At 35.3% G+C, this 20,506-nt stretch overlaps 2 protein-coding genes across 3 annotated transcripts; both read left to right on the top strand.

The window, feature by feature from the left end:
- Window positions 1–3,964: 3,964 nt before the first annotated feature.
- Window positions 3,965–7,231, top strand: LOC105115256 (uncharacterized). Its single transcript, XM_011012096.1, has 2 exons — window positions 3,965–4,137; window positions 5,008–7,231. The coding sequence occupies exon 2, from the start codon at window positions 5,024–5,026 to the stop codon at window positions 6,824–6,826; it is 1,803 nt and encodes a 600-aa protein (XP_011010398.1). The 5' UTR covers window positions 3,965–4,137; window positions 5,008–5,023; the 3' UTR covers window positions 6,827–7,231.
- Window positions 7,232–9,087: 1,856 nt separating this feature from the next.
- On the top strand, window positions 9,088–20,506 carry LOC105115257 (phosphatidylinositol-3-phosphatase myotubularin-1-like). Of its 2 annotated transcripts, none has more exons than XM_011012098.1 (20): window positions 9,088–9,306; window positions 9,413–9,487; window positions 9,811–9,885; window positions 10,104–10,175; window positions 11,334–11,403; window positions 11,958–12,007; window positions 12,400–12,689; window positions 12,850–12,923; window positions 13,000–13,063; window positions 13,699–13,764; window positions 14,699–14,798; window positions 14,901–15,014; window positions 15,852–16,021; window positions 16,622–16,706; window positions 16,821–17,042; window positions 17,565–17,624; window positions 17,762–17,826; window positions 18,949–19,228; window positions 19,506–20,021; window positions 20,101–20,506. In XM_011012098.1, exons 1-20 carry the CDS (start codon window positions 9,103–9,105, stop codon window positions 20,116–20,118), a joined length of 2,670 nt encoding a protein of 889 aa, XP_011010400.1. In that variant the 5' UTR covers window positions 9,088–9,102; the 3' UTR covers window positions 20,119–20,506. The 2 variants fall into 2 exon arrangements, with proteins under 2 accessions (XP_011010400.1, XP_011010399.1); XM_011012097.1 differs by having other exon boundaries at window positions 9,407–9,487.

The following is a 20,506-nucleotide window of genomic DNA, read 5'->3' as shown; positions in this document are numbered from 1 at the left end:
TTAATATCAAAAATAATTTTTTAAAAATAAAAAAATATTATTTTAATATATTTTAAAATAAAAAAATATTTTAAAAAACAACTATAAACACACTTAAAAATAGATATAAAAATAATGTTTCTGCTGCTCGTGTTTTATATTTTTAGTTGTGAATTCCATTACAAAAAGTAAAAACATAAACTTAGACAAATACATTTTAAGTCTTCAAAATATCTTTTTTTATGTATTATTATGTGCTCCGTATTTTTAGAATCACCGTAACAATTTTTATCACGGTATGCCCCGATTTGTAATTTTTTACTAATATACGTGCCCTAGAAACGTAAAATCAATCTGCTCTCCAACGGTAATTTTTTACCAATATATGTGCCCTAAAAACGTAAAATATACACAACTAATATGTGCGTGTCAATTGTTACAAAATCGAAGTGTAAAAAATCACAGTTATTACATCAGATTCAAGATTCAGGTTACAAAGCAGGTAAAACTTAAAAAAAAAAGAGAGAGAGAGAGTAAAAACTACATTGTTTTTTTTATAAAAAAAATCAAATCAAATTTTATATTAGATCACAGCAAACCATCTTCCCTTTTTATTTTCTTATGGAACCTCTCCTAACCTGCTTGTTGACTCGAGCTGGGTTTAATATCGGTGTTCGAAGACACTTGAGACAACTAGTGATCCAACACTATACATACAGAAAGCCGCCAGCCAAAGTGATTGATGTCAGGCAGAAATGCGAGGACAGGATTCAAATACAGAATTATCTGCACTTAAAGCTAAAAGACGAGACCTTCGTTTTTTATAAGCTTGATGCAATCGTGTTAATTCACGTATCTTAAGAATCACGTGATGAGGTAAAGAAACAGTAAGAATATACATACTTTAATGTGAAAGGCTTCTTAACATTTTGCTAAAAAACCAGAAAAGTAACCTCGTGTGTGTGAGATAATGGTTTCTCATTGATGATCATGGGCCGCCATCATCCCTCTTTATAGCTTTTGAACACCAAATTCAACTATATCTTCTTATTTAATCAACATTTTAGACTAGTTGTTCACATTCTTGTTTTTTTTTCTAATTCAGATCTGAAATGGTAATGTTTAAAACATGCTCAAGTGAAGAAGATAGCATTTTCTACAAAACTACAATGAAATGATTCTTGGGTCAATAGGGTTTTTATAGTGGGAAGTGTAAAGGTCACTAGGAAATGATTGGTCAAGTTCTTAGCACTCTTCCATTGCTGCAACTAGAGTTGACGAATAATCACACTTGCTTAACTTTCTTCTTTATTGCCATTATAAGATCCACTAAGGCTTTCTGGTTACGCAAGGCATCAATCTTTCTCTTGATTTATCTACATCCATGTCAAAGTAAAATTTAATTTCATGATCTTCAGGTGACGAGATCAACCCAGAATAAACTAATCAAATCAACCCAGAACAAATATTAAAAAAAAAACAATCATGCCCTGTATTATGAAATACAGATCTTATAATTTTTTTTTGTTTTGTTTTTTTGTAAGAGAATCCATGTTTTTTTTATATATATATATAGTGATAAAATCCAAGATCTTGTTGTATGAAAACAAGAACATATCTATGATCTAGGACTAAAAAGATACGTCTCCTTATTCTAAAATCAATCCCAGAGATATTCCTTGGTTAGTAAAAATAAAAGCAAGCCCACAAGCTCTGTGCAGTAATGTCATAGACAATGAGCATATGCTGCATAAGACCGATGCAAAAGGCCACACCGTTAATTATCAATCTAATTCAAGTAAGGATAAAAAAGCAGCCACCAAAACAGTAACAGATAAATTAATCACGTATTTTACGATCTTACACCAGAAGCATATACCGTCAATCTCCATACAAAACATTCCGAGTTGTTCGGCCAATCCGCCAAACTGCAATTAAAAGAATGTTTTGTATTGTAATAATGTTTATTTTTTTAAGTGTCTTTTTGTTTGAAAATATATATTAAAATAATACTTTTTATTTTTAACACCAACCCATTAAAACACAAAAACCAACAAAATCTTCTAGCTATTCAAGCATTTCTTGCCAACTTCGACGCCGTGGAATGATTTAAACTCCCTCATGTAAATTGAGAAGAAAATGATTTAAACTCCTCCTGCTCTCTGCAATAAAATAAGAGATTAAAAAAACAAAAAAAAAAAAACAAAAACAAACACTCAATGTCGCCTGACATTATCAATAAAGAAAAGAAGAAAGAAAGAAAGAAGTCCTCGAAGCCAATCGTATTTTATGGCCTCCCTCGCGGGCAATGAACATGAAGGGATTCTCTTTTGTGCTAGCTAATAATAAATAAATAAATAAACAAATCGTTTTCAATTAGACTTGCAGTACAAAAAGGTTCGAGCAATGTCTTCTTCTGGTCAATGGCTCACAGGGAGACTAAATATGATCCAAAGATCTCATCTCGGGTGATGCAAATCGCACACCTTATATAAAATACATGAAAAAAATATATATTTTGGTGTGCCAACCTCATCATGTATATAAAAAAATCTACAAGTAAATCAACTACTTAAAAAACTTTGATTTTTCTTTTATCTTTGCAAATTAAAACTTTTAAGATTTAAAATCTACACTTCAAGGACTTTACCCTACATCTTGCTAAGAGATCAATGAAAAGTATACTCTAATATTTAAAGGCAAAAAAAAAAAAAATCATCTAGAACAAGTAGACAATTCAACACGAGCTAATGCATGATTCCCGGGTCCTCGGTCGGACCAATTTTGGCCACTTTGGTCTGGTTTTGGACTGTTCGTGTTGAGCAGGTCGGCCCGAGCGCGGCTACTTGGGCCTGGAGGGTTAAATATGTCAAAAGACACTTTCCGCGTGCTTACCATTAATGATTGTAAGGGATCTAGCCCCCTCTGTTTTGTGATATTTGCAAACAAGGCCTCATAACCGATTCACCACGAACCACCCATAAAAGGAGATAATCTCAATCACGCCAGCGTGATAATTAACTCACCCTTGCTTCGGCCAAGTGACAATTATCAGAGCTGGTTAATTATGATGTTGGAAGCATATATATTATTAGATTAATTGGGTTATAAGCCAAAAGTAAATTTATGTTTTGATTTAATTCATCTAAGTCGATCTAAAAACGTTATTATTTTAAAAATCAAAATGATTTTATTTTTTAATTTTTTTGATAAAAAAATTTAATTAAATTATACTCAAAATTTAATTAAATTGATTGGGTTACATGCAAAAAAATATTTGATATTTAATTGTGTCCTTTTCTATTTAATTTAATATGAAACTTACCTAATTTCAAGAGTTTCATATATTAAACAAATGCTTTTTTAAAAAAATTTATTTTTTATTTACTTCAAATTAATATATTTTTAGTATTTTCAAATCATTTTGATGTGCTGATGTCAAAAATATTTTTTTTAAAATAAAAAAAATCATTGACATAAATTATGATATGAAAAGTTATTTGAAAAACAATCACAATCACAATCACACTACCAAACAAGCTTGAAATCAAGTGAAGAGACTACTGTTTAAATTATCGAACCAGAAAACTGCTAAAAAATCATGAATTCAAGTAATTTTTTGGTTTTTAAATTTTAAAAATGTTTTTAAAAAAATTAAAAAAATTTATTATTTTTTTAAATTAATATTTTTTTGATATTTTTAAATTATTTTAATATACTAATATCAAAAATAAATTTTAAATAATAAAAAATATTATTATAATATATTTATAAATAAAAAATATTTTAAAAAATAACAACAATACGACATCCAAACAATCCAATCCAGAAATGAAAACGAGAGAGACTAACTGCAAAGGACCAACGGTCAAGGGGCATACAAACAAATAACAAATAGACAAGGGGCTGGATGGTGAAAGAAAAGATGCACTAAACTATAATAATTATTTGTAGTGGGATCTTTTAATCTTTAATGTCACTCGTTTTCTCCCGTCTCTCTCTCTCTTCAATTTCCTTTCTGCCTTCTCTCTTTTTCTGCTCTCTCCATGTGGCTCTAAACTAGTCTTCCGTCACTACTATTTCCTAGCTGCTTCCTCTCTCGTTTTTCTCTCTTCCACAGCATTATTCCCCCATCTCTTCCTTCTTTTCATGTGATCAGTAAGTTCTCTTTTCTGTACTTATATTTTTTCTGTGTAATTGATGGTACTGGCTGCTTTGCATTTCTTCTTTTGTGTTTTTGATCGGCCCAGATGGAGATGAGTGTGGATGTGTTTGTTTTTGGATGTAATGTTAAGTCCTTTAAGGTGTATAGAGTTTGGATTTGCTGGATTTTGGGTGGTCTGGATTGTGGGTATTTCATTTTTGGTGTTTTAAGCTGAGGTTGATAGTGTAAAGTTTTTTTCTCTGGTGTAGCTATGTGTTAAGGTTGTCATTTTTGTTTATGACTTTTGCATTTTTTTCCTGTTACAAATTTCTATTTTTAGTCCGTGTTTCTTGTGAAAGCACTTGATGCTCTTGCAACCCCCCCTCCCCCGTCTTTTTTTTGCTGATTATTACTAAATTTATGGTCTTGAATTCATTTTTTTAATGATTTGTTGATTTTAGTAATTGAGAGAGATTTGTTATTAGGAGTTAGGTGGATCCTATAAATTTTAAAGGAGAATTGTAGAGGATCAAGTTGTATAATTTTTCTCTGTCTATCAGCTGCATGAAGGTTAAAATCTATTGGTTTCAGGAAAATGGAATTCTCAGATTCATGATCGGGGAAAATAATTTTAAAAAAAATATTCTGTGACGCCATTGAGAGAGCGAATGATTGATTCAATCCTTGTTTTTCAGTAGAAAATAGTTTTTTTATTCCATTTATTTTTGAGTTAGTGTTACTGAAAGTTATTTTGTTATTGTTATCGGCTATTAATTGAATTGATCCATCAGGACACGTTGGTAGATAGTATCTATAAATCCAATTGATTTGGTGTGCGTTTTGGCTTATTGTTCTTTTTTTATTGCTTTTTTTTTATTTGGCAGACTCTCTGGGTAAGAGATGGTTGCAGAATCTTGGTTTCGTAATCTGTGGAAGATTCCACAGAAGCATGAACCTGGTCCTCAGAAGCAAGTTGTTGGAGTTTTGGCTTTTGAAGTTACAAGCTTGATGTCTAAGCTAGTTCATCTTTGGCATTCATTGAGTGATAAACAGGTTGCTAGGTTGAGAGAAGAGATCGAGAGTTCTGAGGGTATAAAAAAGCTTATTTCTGAGGATGAGGATTTCATTGGTCGTCTGATTTGTTTGGAGATGATGGAAAGTATGGTACATGTTGCAAAGCCTGTGGCCAGAATAGGGAATAAATGCAGTGATCCTAGCTTGAAGGGCTTTGAGCATCTTTTTGATGAAATGATCAAGATTCATGCTGACCCATATGGGTGGGGATTTTCATGGAAAAAGATGGATAAGAAAGTTAAGAAGATGGAGCGGTTTATTTCGGTTAATTCTACTCTGTACCAAGAGATGGAAATGCTTTCTGATCTCGAACAGACTGTGAGGAGAATGAAGGGTAGCAATCCCGAGCCAAATAATTTACTTGACTATCAGAAGAAACTTGTATGGAAGCAGCATGAAGTGAGGAATCTGAAGGAGATCTCACTCTGGAATAAGACTTATGATTATACAGTTCGCCTTTTAGTAAGATCATTATTCACTATATATAGAAGAATCAGCCATGTGTTCGGGATTAATTCAACTGTTCACCCTGGGGAATCAAAAGCTCTGGATTCTGATTATTTTTATCGTAGCCAGTCAGTTTCTGCTTTGCTGCAGTCTTCAGTTCATCCATCTGAGAAAAGTACTCTTCCTAGATTTTCTTCTGGCCCCCTTGGTAAGTTCACTGCAAATTCTGGCCCAATTTTGAAATCCAGCAAAAATAATTTCTATTCAGGTCCTCTTGGCGGCTCAATCGCGAAGTCAGGCCCTATTTCTGGAAAAAACAGGAACTTCAACTTCTTTTCTGGTCCACTTGGGGGACCAACTACAAAGTCGGGTCCAATTTCTGGAATAACTAAAACTGGCAAGAAGTCTTGGTGGACTCCTCAATCACCTGCCTTTCTGGGAAGGAAACCACCTTCAAAACCAAATCGGTTGACTCAAGTGGGGCCTTTTAAGGGATGCATGGTAGCTTCAAACACTTCTCCTGTTGCCAATTGCTACTTAAGTTCTGCTGATGTTCATTCTAGGAACCTCAAGGGAGCCAAGGAAAGTGATGCTGACCATCTTCCTCTGGGAAACGTAAGTCGTACTGGTCCATCAATCTTCAGTTCACAGCATAAGTTGTTGCAAGCTCTTCCAGAAACCCTTGGTGCTGCTGCTTTAGCATTGCACTATGCAAATGTTATTGTTGTAATTGAGAAGCTAGCTGCGTCTCCTCACTTGATTGGCCATGATGCTAGAGATGACTTGTACAATATGTTACCTGCAAGGGTGAGAGCTGCTCTGAGGGAAAGGCTAAAGCCATACTCCAAGAGCTTGGACTCACCAGTATATGATACTGTGCTTGCAGGAGAGTGGACCGATGCAATGACATCAATATTAGAATGGTTGGCTCCACTTGCTCATAATATGATTAGATGGCAGTCGGAGCGAAGTTATGAGCAACAAACGTTTGTCTCTAGGACAAATGTGCTTCTGGTACAGACTCTTTACTTTGCCAATCAAGAAAAGACAGAATCTGCAATAACTGAGCTGCTGGTTGGTCTGAATTACATTTGGAGGTTTGGGCGAGAACTCAATACGAAGGCCTTGCAGGAGTGTGCTAGCAGCAGGGTGTTTGATGAATACTTGGAGGTAGAGAAGTAACACTTTCTTCCACGCTGTGGCAATCATCAGCACAATCCAGTTACCTCACGTTAGACTGGATTTGATGTGGGCGAAGATTCTGGTAGGTCCAGAGGCATTTTAGGGTTACAAAATGAACGTCATTCATTGTCTTTCTGCTGGGGACATGGACACCATGCGTGATGGGTAGTTTGAGATTCAATATACTAGTTATATTTTTTCTTCTGTGAATGGAGGTCTTCCTCCTATCGCCAATGAAAAAGTTGTCTTCTATTCTCTTACTCATAGAGCTAGTTCAGCTTTATTAATCAAGCTGCTATCGAATGATTTGTAATTTCTGTACACTTGTCAGCAATACCTACCTATGTTAATTGTAAATTTACAACGTAAGGTTTTGGATCTTTGATAGATAGATGGTTGAGCATACTTGTGCTGTGGAGTACTACACTAGAAGTAACAAATTTTATTTTAGCATACTTGTGCTGTGGAGTACTACACTAGATGTAACAAATTTTGTTTTATTTTTCGCTGTGTGGTATTCTATGTTGATGTGTAAATCACCTTTCCAAATCACCTTTCCAGCTGCAATTTCTGATCCAAATTTTCACCTGAACATGCTAGTTTGTGGCATTTTCAAGTTTTTCAATCATCAATACAGTTCATGCTCTGGGGGAAATTAGTATGAGATTCTCTGATAGGTATTAAGCACATTGCTTCTCCTCCGAGACAGCATACTATATGCAACCTTTGGGGTCTTTTCATGACTGTCAATCTTTTCCTGTATAATTTGTGTGCTCGACTGCATGTCTAGGTCCTCCTATTATTCCTCACAATTCTTTGTGATTACTGGTTCATTTTCGGTCGGTTCTCGTTGCAGTTCCTGTTTTCTACCATGCTGACATCATGCTTGTAGACACTTGGATTTACACACTGTAAACGGTAATTTTGATCCGTCAATTAGCTTTTTTTGGAGTGTTGATGATGGTATACGCTCGACACTTCAGCTGACAATACGAACGTAAATGGTATCTTTTAAAATCCAAATAAGAAAATGTTTTGTGTTGAATAAATAACATGAGTAATGTAAGTTTTTTTTTGTAATTTTTCCTCACCAACTTGCGCATTGTTTTACAAACATGCCTTCGTGCTCAACTCCTGCCAAGCAGGGTTTGTGTTTTTTCGCTGGAGATCATATGAAATAAATTAGATAGGCGGTCTAATATTGGATTGAAACAAAAGTTGAATTATTTCTCTCGATAAGTTTTTTTGCCACGGGCTTCTCACGTGTATTATTTAATTATATATTTGATGTTTTTTCCTGAATTTTTATAAATTGATTTAATAATTAACAGTTAGGAAATAAAAAATCATAAAATGTATATTACTAACCCTAATTAAGGCCCATTTTGGTAATTGCTTAAATTTTCATATATAATATTTTTTATTTTTTATTTTAATTACATGTGAAGTGAATAGAAATTTAGAATAGAGGCATAGATAAAAAAATATATATATATGAATCATGTTGTTAAATGAGTCTTTTTAATATAAGGAACAATTATAAATATAAATATTTTCATTTAAAGTAGTTGAAGATAACGTAAGTTAATAATTAAGAGTCTCGTGTGAAAAAAAAAACAAATATCCAATCTTTTTTTAAATTTTGATATAATTTTATTATTTATGGACTTTAATTACATGTGACGGGGATAAATAATTTACAAGTCATTGTTTTAAACTATAGTTTAACATATGGGTGAGGGGTGATAAAGAAACTTATTTAGTATCATTTGTAGTTTTATTCGATGTACAAATAATAACATTTGGAAAAACGAGATTAAACTATATTTTAAGAAGTGTATTTATGTGTTGTTCTATTTTCTAACAAGGGAAGGTTTGAATTTACATATTAGTATTAGTAAATATTTTATTGTCATATAAAAAAATATTTTTTTTATATAGAGTTAAGTATTCTTAAGACACTATGCTTAATAATTATAAATAAATTACTTTTAGTATATGTGATGGTTGATAAAATTTAAGAATATTTTTATCAAATCAAATGTTTTGCTTTAAACTTTGCGCCTTTATGTATTACGATACCCTCGTAACTAACGAAAGCTAAATAAGTTAATCGATTATTTTTATATTTTAATTAAATAAAAAAACAAAAAGAGAAGGGTGCTTGAAGCAACACAGTACTCCTTCTTTCTACTTTATCCAGCGGTATTTGTTTTTTATACGCATGTATATTAAATATTAATTGTTAAACCTAAAGACAAACAAACGGGGATAATATGTCTCTATTCATTTTCTTTGAACGGTTAGTACGCCCATACTTCTACGTCTCTTTCCAGAACACTCTCAAACTCGCTTTCTCAACGGTTCGCCGCATGTCCGCGCCACGGCGATCAACGTCGCTCAGAGACTCTTTCTCCGATTCTGAGCGGATGGAAGGCACAGGTAGCTGGGACGACGCTCTCGACTGGTTCAAACTCGAGGTCCAAAACATCTCTCCCTCTCAAATTTCAATGCAGATAGGTTAAATTATTCATTATATTCTCTGGATTTAAATTATTCACCATATTCTCTCTTTCTTAGGTGCAGGATCCAGCGTCGCGCTCGGTCTCGCATCACGCTAATTACAAGTGCTTGCTTGAGGCAGAGGGTGTTCTTGTCGAGGTAGAATTTCTTCTTCCTTCCCTTTGATTTCTTTAAAATCTTGATTTTTTTCGTGATTTCTAATTCCTGGTTAGAGTTTCTTTTAGGAATTTTAGAATTCGAATACATATTACGCGTATGGAAAAGGAATCGAGGAATTTGATTCTTAGAACCAACCCTAGTTTGCTTGATATTATAGTTAAATTACTGTTAATGGCTTAAATGAAATAAAACTAGAACAATGTGCCCTTGCTAAAACTGGCTAGGGTTATTTACATGAATCTTTCTCCTCACTTTCTTCATATTTTGCCCGTTTGGGTAAATGGATCAAATCTTTATTTCAGGAACGCGGTGTTGTTCTTATCAATACTGACGAGGCAGGTACCTTGATAGTGACTAATTTCCGTCTTATTTTTCTGGTGAGTGGCGTGTTCTCTCGTTTTTGTCTATTCCTCGTGAAGTTTCTTTTATAGAATGATGGAATGGTACTGATTTCAATTCTGCAACGTATTTGTCATAATTTATTTAAGCATGTATGTTAGAAGAGATAAGGAATTGTGGTTGCATCACTGAAAATGATGTTGTGCATGCACAACAGAATACTGACTATATGTTGTTTTCTCTTCTCTTGTTCAAGAGTGAGGGAACGGAAAATATTATTGTGCTTGGCACAATTCCGCTAGCAACAATTGAGAAGTTCAGCAAAATGGTAAATTATTCTTGAACTAATGGATTTCTTTTCCTTCTCCTTCCATTTATTTATGGTACTGTTGGTGAGAAGTTTGTTTATTTCTACAGCTTGTGAGGTACACTTATGTATGGCAAATTCTTTTCGGTTTACACTGCTTGGTGTGCTGCTTTGAATCTTAACACTTTCCACTAAAATTTTCTTTTATCGAAAGAAGTTTTGGTTTGATACAGATTTTGTTGCTGTTTGTGTGCTGTATAAACTTTGTAATTTGGCTGTATTGTTTAAGCTCTCTGTTGTCATTCTCCTCAATTAACCGAGAGAACTTCTCCTTCAGTTCACACACTTGTTTCAACATCTTCACCCTTGCATTTGCATGTTGTCTTGTCCCAAATGGAATGCAGAACCCCTATTTCTGATTTTTCTGCATATTCTCTTTAGTCATTCATTTCTTCGTAGATGAGTTTTATACCTGATTCTCATGTTTTAATTGAGGCAATAATGTTTTGTCAAGTGTAGGCGTAGAACCCCTTTTCAACTTGGCAATGAACACCATGATTGGGTGTGTGTGTGTTGGGGGCGGGGCGGGGAGCACCAAGGGATGTTAAGTTAGAAAAGTGACAGGAGATGAAAGAGTGACTAATTTGTTAATTGAGTTATTTTATGTATTATAATGCTATGCCATGTGCCTCACTTTTTATTCAAAGATGATCTGATCCTTGAAAGAATGCCTCTGAAATGTAATCTTTACCTCTTACATGCAAACTATGTGGTGATGGCACACAGACAGAAAACATGGCAAAATAATGTTAGGATAATAGGTTGTATGCTACCTCACTTCCATCTGTGCATGAAATATTTAGGTTGAAAGATCTTATGCTAATGATCTGAAATGATGTCCCTGTTTCAATTCTTATCTTTTATTACTCAACTCAATTTAAGCCTCAACCCCAAATTACATGGGGTCAGCAACATGTATCCTTTTTACTATTCTGTTTTAGCATGTGCTAAACTTTATCCATGCTAGAAAATCGTCTCCATTACTTTTCTTTGGTTTTGATTGGCACCTGTTCAGCTTAATGAATATGGAATTGTTTTGGCTTGGCCACCCATAACACATGTTAATTGATTGTTGTTTTTTTCTTTTCTTATATTTGTTACTTTGTGGAATGTATGAAGGTTGTAAAAAATCAATTGGCCCCTCGTCATTCTGAGAAGACTCCATCACAGCAATTTCTCCAAGTCATTGGTATGCCCTTTGAAGTGTTTGTTTTACTATTTCTTAACATATTTTACCAGTTTATTATTTTTTTTGTGGGATTTACAATAGATTTGTAGTTTGTCGTTGGAAGATAGAACTTTGGGACATATTTGACATTTCTACGGGTAATGATGTTACTTTTATTTCACTTTGATGATTCAGAATTCAATCAATAAGTTAAATTTATGACAGTAATAGAGATGGTGGCAGATTCTGGAGGGGGTAATGTGGTTGTCTCCTAGTGAGGGTAGTTGCCAAAGAGGAAGTTTATAGATGCTGGTTAGCTTGATTGATAAAATTAGAGTATGTCTGTTGCATTAAGGCATGAGATTTTCAATATATATTTGTATTTCTGAACAAGCAAGGTTTCTTTGAAGCAGGCAGTTATCGGAACAATGGATCTGGGTATTGCTGTTTGCTAATGGTTTCTTTTGCTTTCTTTCCCTTGAATATTGTTGGTGATTGTTATTTTGATGGTATAATTAGCCCTGGTCCTCTTTAGTGAGAATGCTAATGGAATTATTGGTTCTTGTATTTTGCAGGGAAAGATATGAGAATTGTTGTTTTTGGTTTCCGGCCCAAAACAAAGCAGGTTAACTTTAGCTGCTATCTCTTCTTGCTTCAGCTCTTGTTTTTCCTCCAAACTATGATCACTTACAGATGGATTTTTTTTTTTCATTTGCAAGATTTATGCTGTTATAAAGAAATATGGAGTTCATGATTTTGATTTTTGCTTGGTTGGGGGTTAAAGAGATGTAGTTGAGATTGAGAATAATCTTCTGATCTGCCTATGTTTTTAATTTTTTTTGGGGGCTAAGAATCAGAAATCAGGGATTTTGAGGGTTTATATTTTAAAATCAACTGAGGAAAGATTTGATTGGATGGGTTCAAAATGGATCGAAAGATTTGATTGGATGGGTTCAAAATGGTGGATTGGGCCATCACACCTGACATGTTTTAAGTTAATTGCCTTTTTGTATGCAGAGACGGGCTATATATGATGGGTTATTGAGGTGCACAAAACCATCAAGACTCTGGGATCTTTATGCTTTTAGCTGTGGACCGTTCAAATTTACTAATGCAAACCCAAAAGTACGCTTGTTGAATGAGTATTTCCGTCTTCTAGGAAAAGGCCTTTGTAGGGCATCAATGGATATGATTGACAGTGGGTCATTTACAATGTCTAATGAGCTGTGGAGAATTTGTAATGTAAATTCCAACTACATAATGTGTCCAAGTTACCCTTTTGCCTTGATTGTTCCAAAATCAATCAGGTAAAACATTAAGATTCTTACTGCATTGTAAAATTGGGGAGAAGAGGGGAAAGTGAAAACATGTTGAGATCCTTACTTCCAGTTTGACTCGAAAATAGTTTTTTGTCTGGACTGACTCTTGCCGAAGATTTACAGCTAATAACCTTATATTTGTTACTAGTGATGAAGAAGTGATCCAGTCATCCAACTTTCGTTCCAAGGGTCGTTTACCTGTAGTTTCTTGGTGTCATCCCGGTATGAAAAATTGAAATTTAGTTATTTTGTTTATAACGAGTTGCATTATGATGTCTTGATGTGTGTGGCATTGTAGAAACTGGAGCAGTCCTTGCACGTTCATCCCAACCCTTAGTTGGTCTGATGATGAATATGAGGAGGTAGTTTGATCTGCCCACTTAATTTCCTTTCAATGAACTTAAAACACATTGCCATGCAAAAATTATGCCTTTTGTAGATACAGTGCTGGGATTTTGGTCTTCAATTGAAGTGCATTTATGATTGTGGCTACGGTGTTGCATGCCTTTCAAAACCTTTAGTCATATACAAAATAGTTATGGCATGATTGATGATAAATTTTAGCAAGGTGTTATTATTCTGCGGGTTTCAAATAATTTCATTAGAGATTGACTTTCTAATATTTAACATGAATAGAGATACCTTAAAATTCATGCAAGATATATTTTATTATCTAATTAGGCTGTTAAAACTCTAGCATATAGCATCCTGAACGTGATTTTAACAACAGTTTCCAAGCTAAAAGAACAAAAAATTTGAAATGCAAGCCCAAGATGGCTGCAATGATTGTCAAAATCTTTCATGGGTATGATTTTCGAATCATGGCCCAAAAAGTGCCAGACCATGTTGATTCTTTTACGCAATACCTGTTATTTGTTTTTGTTCCTGGGATCCATTGATATCTTATATTTTGAGGTTTGGAAGGTATGTACTTGATTTTCTTTTGCCATGTGTTGCTTGATATATGACTTATTCCCATCAATGTATATGCATGCAGCAACACAGATGAAAAGCTTGTTGCAGAACTTTGCTCTCATCTTGGTGGTGAGAAAAAAAGGCGGAGGTAGTTTTATTCAAATTGATACCTTTTGTTTTGGCTGAGCTGGTCTCATTGTTTGTGTTTTTCATGTTTGCACCATTATCTTTTTTATGTTCTAACTTGACTTTCTTAGTTGTTAAGAAGTATCTACACAGTCTTGCTATGTATTGCTCTTAATACCTTGGGTGATGAATTTTTTTGAAATGTATATCAATGTACCAAGTTTTGAAACCTCAATCATGATATTACTTCTCGTTCGCTTTTTTCTTAAAATGCAGTCCTTATAGTGATAGGATTCCAGTTTTGCATCTCATCTGGAAATGGCTGGAGAATGTTTGTTTTTAGGGTACTCTAAAATAGATTTGGTGTAGAGACTTGGCCCATAGCTTTGATGATCAAAGCAAGTGATTATGCGGCAAAGTGTTTAAATTTCTATCACTCATGGCTCACAGACAGGTATGGAGGAGACATTTCCCTTTTGAGGTGGGAAATCCTAATTAATGTACTGGGGCTGAAACCTTGAAACTTAGCTGTGAGTCTTTCGTTGAAATAGTGTGGCCTTTATTTTTATTTATGATTTCTTGTCAATGGCGCAAATTTTCCAAACAGTAGGTCTGGACCAAATGAGCACTTTTCTTGTTAGGTTCCTTATTGTCGTGTAACTCTGATTTCTCTTTTGATAAAAATGAAATTTGTTAATACACCTGAATTACACTCGTAATGCTCATTGATTGACATGACTTGCATTTTATGCTAGGCTATAGGCCAGTTGTTTCTTTAGATTTCATGTTCTCATTTCTTTGCTTATTCTTTCTTGCTCCGGTTTTAGTAAATGAATGTTTGTTAAAAAAAGTCACCTGTCTCCTTGTCCTCTCTCCTTTTTCCCCATTTCAGGTAGTTATATAATTGCTGAAGCAAAATCTCTGGAAAATGCCTGATTTTTGTGTTTTCTTTTCAGGAAATTATACATTGCTGATGCAAGACCTAGAAAAAATGTTTTAGCAAATGTCGCAATGGGAGGTGGCTCAGAATCATCATCCAACTATCTTCAATCTGAGGTTTGTCAGAGGTTTGAGTTGTCTAATTATGTATCTCATAGTCATCAACTTTGCTGCCTTATTTTCACTAATATCATATTCCTGTTTTTTATCTGTTATCAGGTAGTTTTCTTTGGGATAGACAACATACATTCTATGAGAGAGAGTCTTTCTCGGCTTAGGGACTACTTAGATGCTCATGGCACCACTTCATCAGATGGAACGCTATCACTCTTGGTTAGTCTATGAACATCAGGAATTTTAAAACTGGCTGCTTTGCCTGTTGAAAACTAGTACATTAGCATCAGATGTTATAAGCAGTTCTGTTGTTGGATAAGGTTTAACCTAGTACTGATTATATCAATTCTCAAAAGGCAGAAAATGATGGCATATTATTTTGTGCAACTTGAACATGCATCTATCCACTTGTCAAGTTTTTTGTAAACATAGTTGAGGCATTAGAAATTTTTCCTTGAGTAACATCAGACATGTGAACACATATTAACAGAAGTAATATGTGATGGTGTGTGGTATGTTTCCCAATTTTTTCCATCACTAAATGATTGGAATCGCCCTCTATGAATGGCACTGCTGTGTGATTCTCTGGCTTAAAGACTAGAATTTTCATGTTCAGTTCCCTGTGCTGTTGTGGGTGCATCTTCAATAGAAAAGCAAAAAGGAAAAGCTTCACTTTTATCAGTTATCTATCTGGTAGCAACTTCTACTTGGAGACAGCATCCTGTTCATTATATAGCTCTTATATAATGCAGACATCCTTGGGCCCTATGTGCTTGTCCAGTGATGCACACAGGCCAATATAATGAACTTAACCTTGACATCATTGCATCAATGATTTAATCTATAGTCAAAATTTAAATAAATAAATAAATAAATCTTCTCAAATGTGCTCCTCATGTTTAGCTGGGATTTTTTTTCAATTAATTTATAGCATTGATCTTTGACTGGTTACCTAATAGCTCTAAAACACTTGCTATGTTTCCTAGGCTTCGGAAACAATATGTTTCCAGTGGTTGTTAATATCTCTATTTTTTTCATACCATATTTCGCTTGCAGAGACATGGTGGTTGGAGCTGGGGTGGAGGCAATCTCAGCAATATGTCTGCCTCTGTTTCAACCCTCGGTGATAGTGGTTGGTTAATACATGTTCAAAGTGTCTTGGCTGGTTCAGCTTGGATTGCTGCTCGTGTTGCTTTGGAATCAGCATCAGTACTTGTACATTGCAGGTCAGATATCTTGACCCTGTGTCTTCTATTGATCTTTGTAACAACTGGAAAGAATCGTTTCTATTCTGTTGCCACTGTGATGAAACTTGAAGATTTTTAATGTGTGCTCATTATATGGCCTCTTTTTGCCCTTTTGATTTGTAATTTCCTTTTCAATGTGCTGTTAGTCTTCTTCTTCTTTTTTCTATTCGATGTGCTGATAATCTAACACAGAATCAAATATTAATTACATACACCTGCTTCGATTCCAAATCAGGCTTTCTTTTAGTAGATCTCACTTCTACCCTTCCTCACTGTGTAATCACATGGATAGAGCTTCTCATACTGATTAGCAGAAAAATTTTGGTCTTGTTGCCTAGCAGATTATGGTTTTATATGCGAACCTGGCAGGTCATTTGCCTGCTACCAGACTCATGGCCCACTGTTATTCTACTTTTTATCAGAGCAGAAAAAAGAATAGCTGAATCATCTAGGAAGCATTTCAGCTCAGCAAAATTTTCCGTCAGAAAAAAGTTGCCTTTCTTTCTGTTTTCAATTTCCTGCTTTTCTTTTAGAGCCTCTGCATGTGCTGAGTTCTTGTCTTTCATTCTATTTGTCTAGTGATGGATGGGATAGAACGACTCAGCTGGTTGCACTTGCTAATTTGTTGCTCGACCCATACTATCGGACATTCACAGGGTTTCAAGTATTTTCTTCAGCTATTGGACCCCTCTATTGGTCGTGTATTGTTCTTTTTATATGCTTAAGATGTGGCTTTACATTTGAACAACAAATTCTGGAATATCTTATTTCCATCCAGGCACTCATTGAAAAAGACTGGCTAGCATTTGGTCATCCATTTGCAGAGCGTGGGGGCATGCCAACTGTATCTGGAAGCAGCGATAGACCTCCTGATTTATCTAGGCAATCTTCTGTTGGGAGTTTTCCATTGCCACCCATGTGTCAGTCATCGGGATCATTTGCGCCTCCATCTTCTAGTCCTTCTCATGCACAGAACCAGCAATCGCCCATATTTTTGCAGGTTAATGTTGTTTTATGAATTTTCTTATTAACTGGATTTTAGGAATCAAGTACCAACTGGCTTTCATGATTATTATCATTGGCAATCCAAATCAGTAGGGATTACCATAGTAGTTGTGCCTCAAGCTCCTTGCGAACAAGTTCAACAATTGTTTGGCCCCCGTTCCTTTCTGTGTGATGAAAGCAGCAGTAAAAAATGATTACTTGGGTTTATTGTTGCATTTATGTGCCAAATGCATTAAAAAATTTATTGCCTTATGCTGGGGCATAAGCTAGAGATATGAGGGAAAGAGTGCGATCATAGGATCTTCAGGCAATTATAGGGTCTACTAGAAGGATTGGATTGAAGTTGAGTATGGTCGGAGTATTGTTAAGAAAGTTTACTTAAAAACCCTAAATAATAGTTATAATAATTACCTAGCTGTTTGAATGCCCTCTATTATATTCAGCCCAAGTAAATTTGGGAATTTGTTGTGTAAGATGGTCTTTGCTAAGTTCTATGAATTGCTGATGTATTCTGCAGTGGATTGATTGTGTTTCTCAATTATTGCGGATGTATCCCTTTGCTTTCGAGTTCTCCTCGGTATGTGATTTTCTTTTGTTGTAATGACACTCATTTTCTTGTTTTCATTAGAAACTAGTTGTTGAGACAAAATATGTTTCAAAGAAACTGATTTATCACAAACGTTTTGCTGACTGGTGTATTGTATGATGACTTAGGCTTTCCTGGTGGACTTATTGGACTGTGTCCTTTCATGTCGTTTTGGTAACTTCTTCTGCAACAGGTGATTCTGTTTTTCTTTTTAACTTGTACATATGAATATCTTAAATAGATTAAGGCCTGTGGTTTCTGCCATGCCTTCACTTGATCTGTCCATCTGTCCATACTACATGGATTAGCTGCTGATATATTTATTTTGGAGCAGTCAAGAACCTTAATTTTCAATCTCAATACTAGATTGGTTGCTAAAAATTGTAATATCTGGAGACAAGCATTGATTCAGCAAATCTTTGTGTAAACTAGAAACTAAGTGAAAGAAGAGCTGCTTAATTTCCTTTAATATTCAAGGGTGACATATCATCTTTGGACAGGAAAAATTGATGAAGTTAAAAATTTAGAAAAATTAAGATGAAAATGCATCAATGTCCCAAAATAGGCTACAACAAATATAATCTCTTGTGCCACAAGTGACCGACCTCTGTAGCAAACTCAGTGGTAAAAGGATTGCGCCGCGAATATTCAATCTCGCTGGACCTATCAACCCTTGTAGATGCACCGTACTGATTTATCCTGCCATTTATATCCCACATGATCAAAATGATGTCGAATGACATTGTTGCATCTTCTCACAAACACGTGATATATGTGTTGTCATTAGATATTTGTGGTATGCACTATCAGCTGTTGAATGTTTCTCTTTGCAATCTCTTCATCTTCCCTAAAATAAAGAGATGATCTAGTAGCTTTTTGTCTGTTGCATGTGATGCATTTATGTTGGAATGTCATATTCATGGGCATTAGGTTTTATAACAGTTCATTATTCTTTTCAAAGCTCAGTTCAAGTGGTCAACTCTTCTCCCTCTTGTCATAAAATTGGCAGTTCCTTAGCATAACAAGTGATGACACACAAATTCATGATCCTCGTGCGTATGCATGTTTTCTTGGCTACCGTTTCATATACTGACTGCATCATAAACCTCTTAGGCTGGATTAGAACTTGGTTCCTGTTTAAGGCTGACAAAGGGACAACTTTATGCATAAATGCTGAACATTAGGATACTGTGTCTGGAGAACCCTTTCTGTTTACTCTAACCTCTCCAGCATGTGATGGCTCCTTTTTGTTTTACTTCAATTATTTTGGAAGCATTAAAATTCCTCTTTCTGGGTGCTTAATGCAAATTTTCAGTGAGAGGGAAAGGCAGCAAGCTGGTATCTCTGAAGCTTGTGGGTGCTTGTGGGCTTATTTGGCTGATCTGCGTTCTTCAGAAGGAAGGTCTCATGTGCACTGTAACCCTTTTTACAGTCCTCTGAAACATAATTGTCCATTGTTACCTCCAGCGGCAGCCTTAGCTCCAACACTGTGGCCACAATTCCATCTTCGGTGGGCTTGTCCTTCAGAGGCCCAAGCTGGGGAGCTTGAAGCTCAATGTCGGATAATGTCTATAAAATTTTCCAAACTACAGAAGGTAATGAACTGCTTTCCTTCTACTGAACCATTACAATATTTTCACACTAAAATATGACCTTTTGCAGTCATGTAGGCCTATATGTTTTTTCCTACTGTTGGGTTATAGTATTATGTTCTTTCAGTCTCTCTCTTGCTGTCTTTGAGGGCATCATTATGCAGAAACCTAGTGACATATGGTCAGCGGTGGCTTACTTTTCCTTTCATTTTATTTCATGATGTTTTCAAGTCTCTGTTTTTTTAATGAAACCCCTACATCGTGTCAAATTAATAACCAGGCAAAAGAAGGGGCTGAGAAGAAAGCTGAAGAAACTGCAATTGTTGTGGAGTCATTGTCTGCAGAATTACAGAACGAGAAGCAGGTCAGTAGCTCCGCTATGGCCTTGGCCAAGAGGGCCAGCAAGGAAACTGCAGCCATAAAGCGAGCCATACAGTCATTGGGATGCAAAGTTCATTATGCTAGTAGTGGTGATACTACTGTTGATATCGAGACCAGCCCTGTGAAAATTTCACATAATTCTGTATTTTCTCCTTGTACAAGAGAATCTTTTGGTATTGTCCAACTTGAAGATAAGTCAGATCTGTCAGTTTCCATTTCAGTAGCAGGAGATGATGTTGTTTCCAATAATCCATTTGGTCGAGTGTGCGATACTTTATGCCCATTACGCACAAGAGATGGAGGCTGCAGGTGGCCAGATGCTGGTTGTGCTCAACTAGCTAGTCAGTTTATTGGGGTGAAAGCAGACTATGAGGCACTCGATAGTCTTTCAATATATGAAGGTTATTTTAAGACGGTGAGTATCTTATAACTCTATTATGTACACATTGATTTATCCATCAATTCTCCATATAATTGGTCGAGGTTTTTCATAGATGGAAGGAGGTAAATAGAGTTTAAAGCTTTGCCAGAAGAAGTTTGAGATTTATTTGAGCTCTCAAGCAACGCAGGCATAGGATTGGTGCCGAAACCTCAGATTTTGGTACCGGGACTGTTCATACAGAGAATGTAGAGTTAGCACAACACACCATTCATTGGAAACACAATAAGGAAATCTTGTTCCCACACAAGAGCATAAAAGAGCAAGCATGAAGTGCTGCAGTGAAGGCTGATTAATATCGAAGCTAGTTTTCTCTCTCAATAAGAACAGTTTAGCTTGTTGCGCAGGTTTTAAAGAAGCTGGTCAAACATTGTTTTTATCAGCAAGCATACGTGTACATGGCAATATCCACATAACGTGTGATTTTGTTCGTAATAAATTAATCACCATGTTCTGGTGTT

This window comes from Populus euphratica, unplaced genomic scaffold (assembly GCF_000495115.2).
Source record: "Populus euphratica unplaced genomic scaffold, PopEup_1.0 scaffold672.1, whole genome shotgun sequence".
Classification (NCBI taxonomy): Eukaryota; Viridiplantae; Streptophyta; class Magnoliopsida; order Malpighiales; family Salicaceae; genus Populus; species Populus euphratica.
This window is presented reverse-complemented; position numbering and strand designations above follow the sequence as displayed.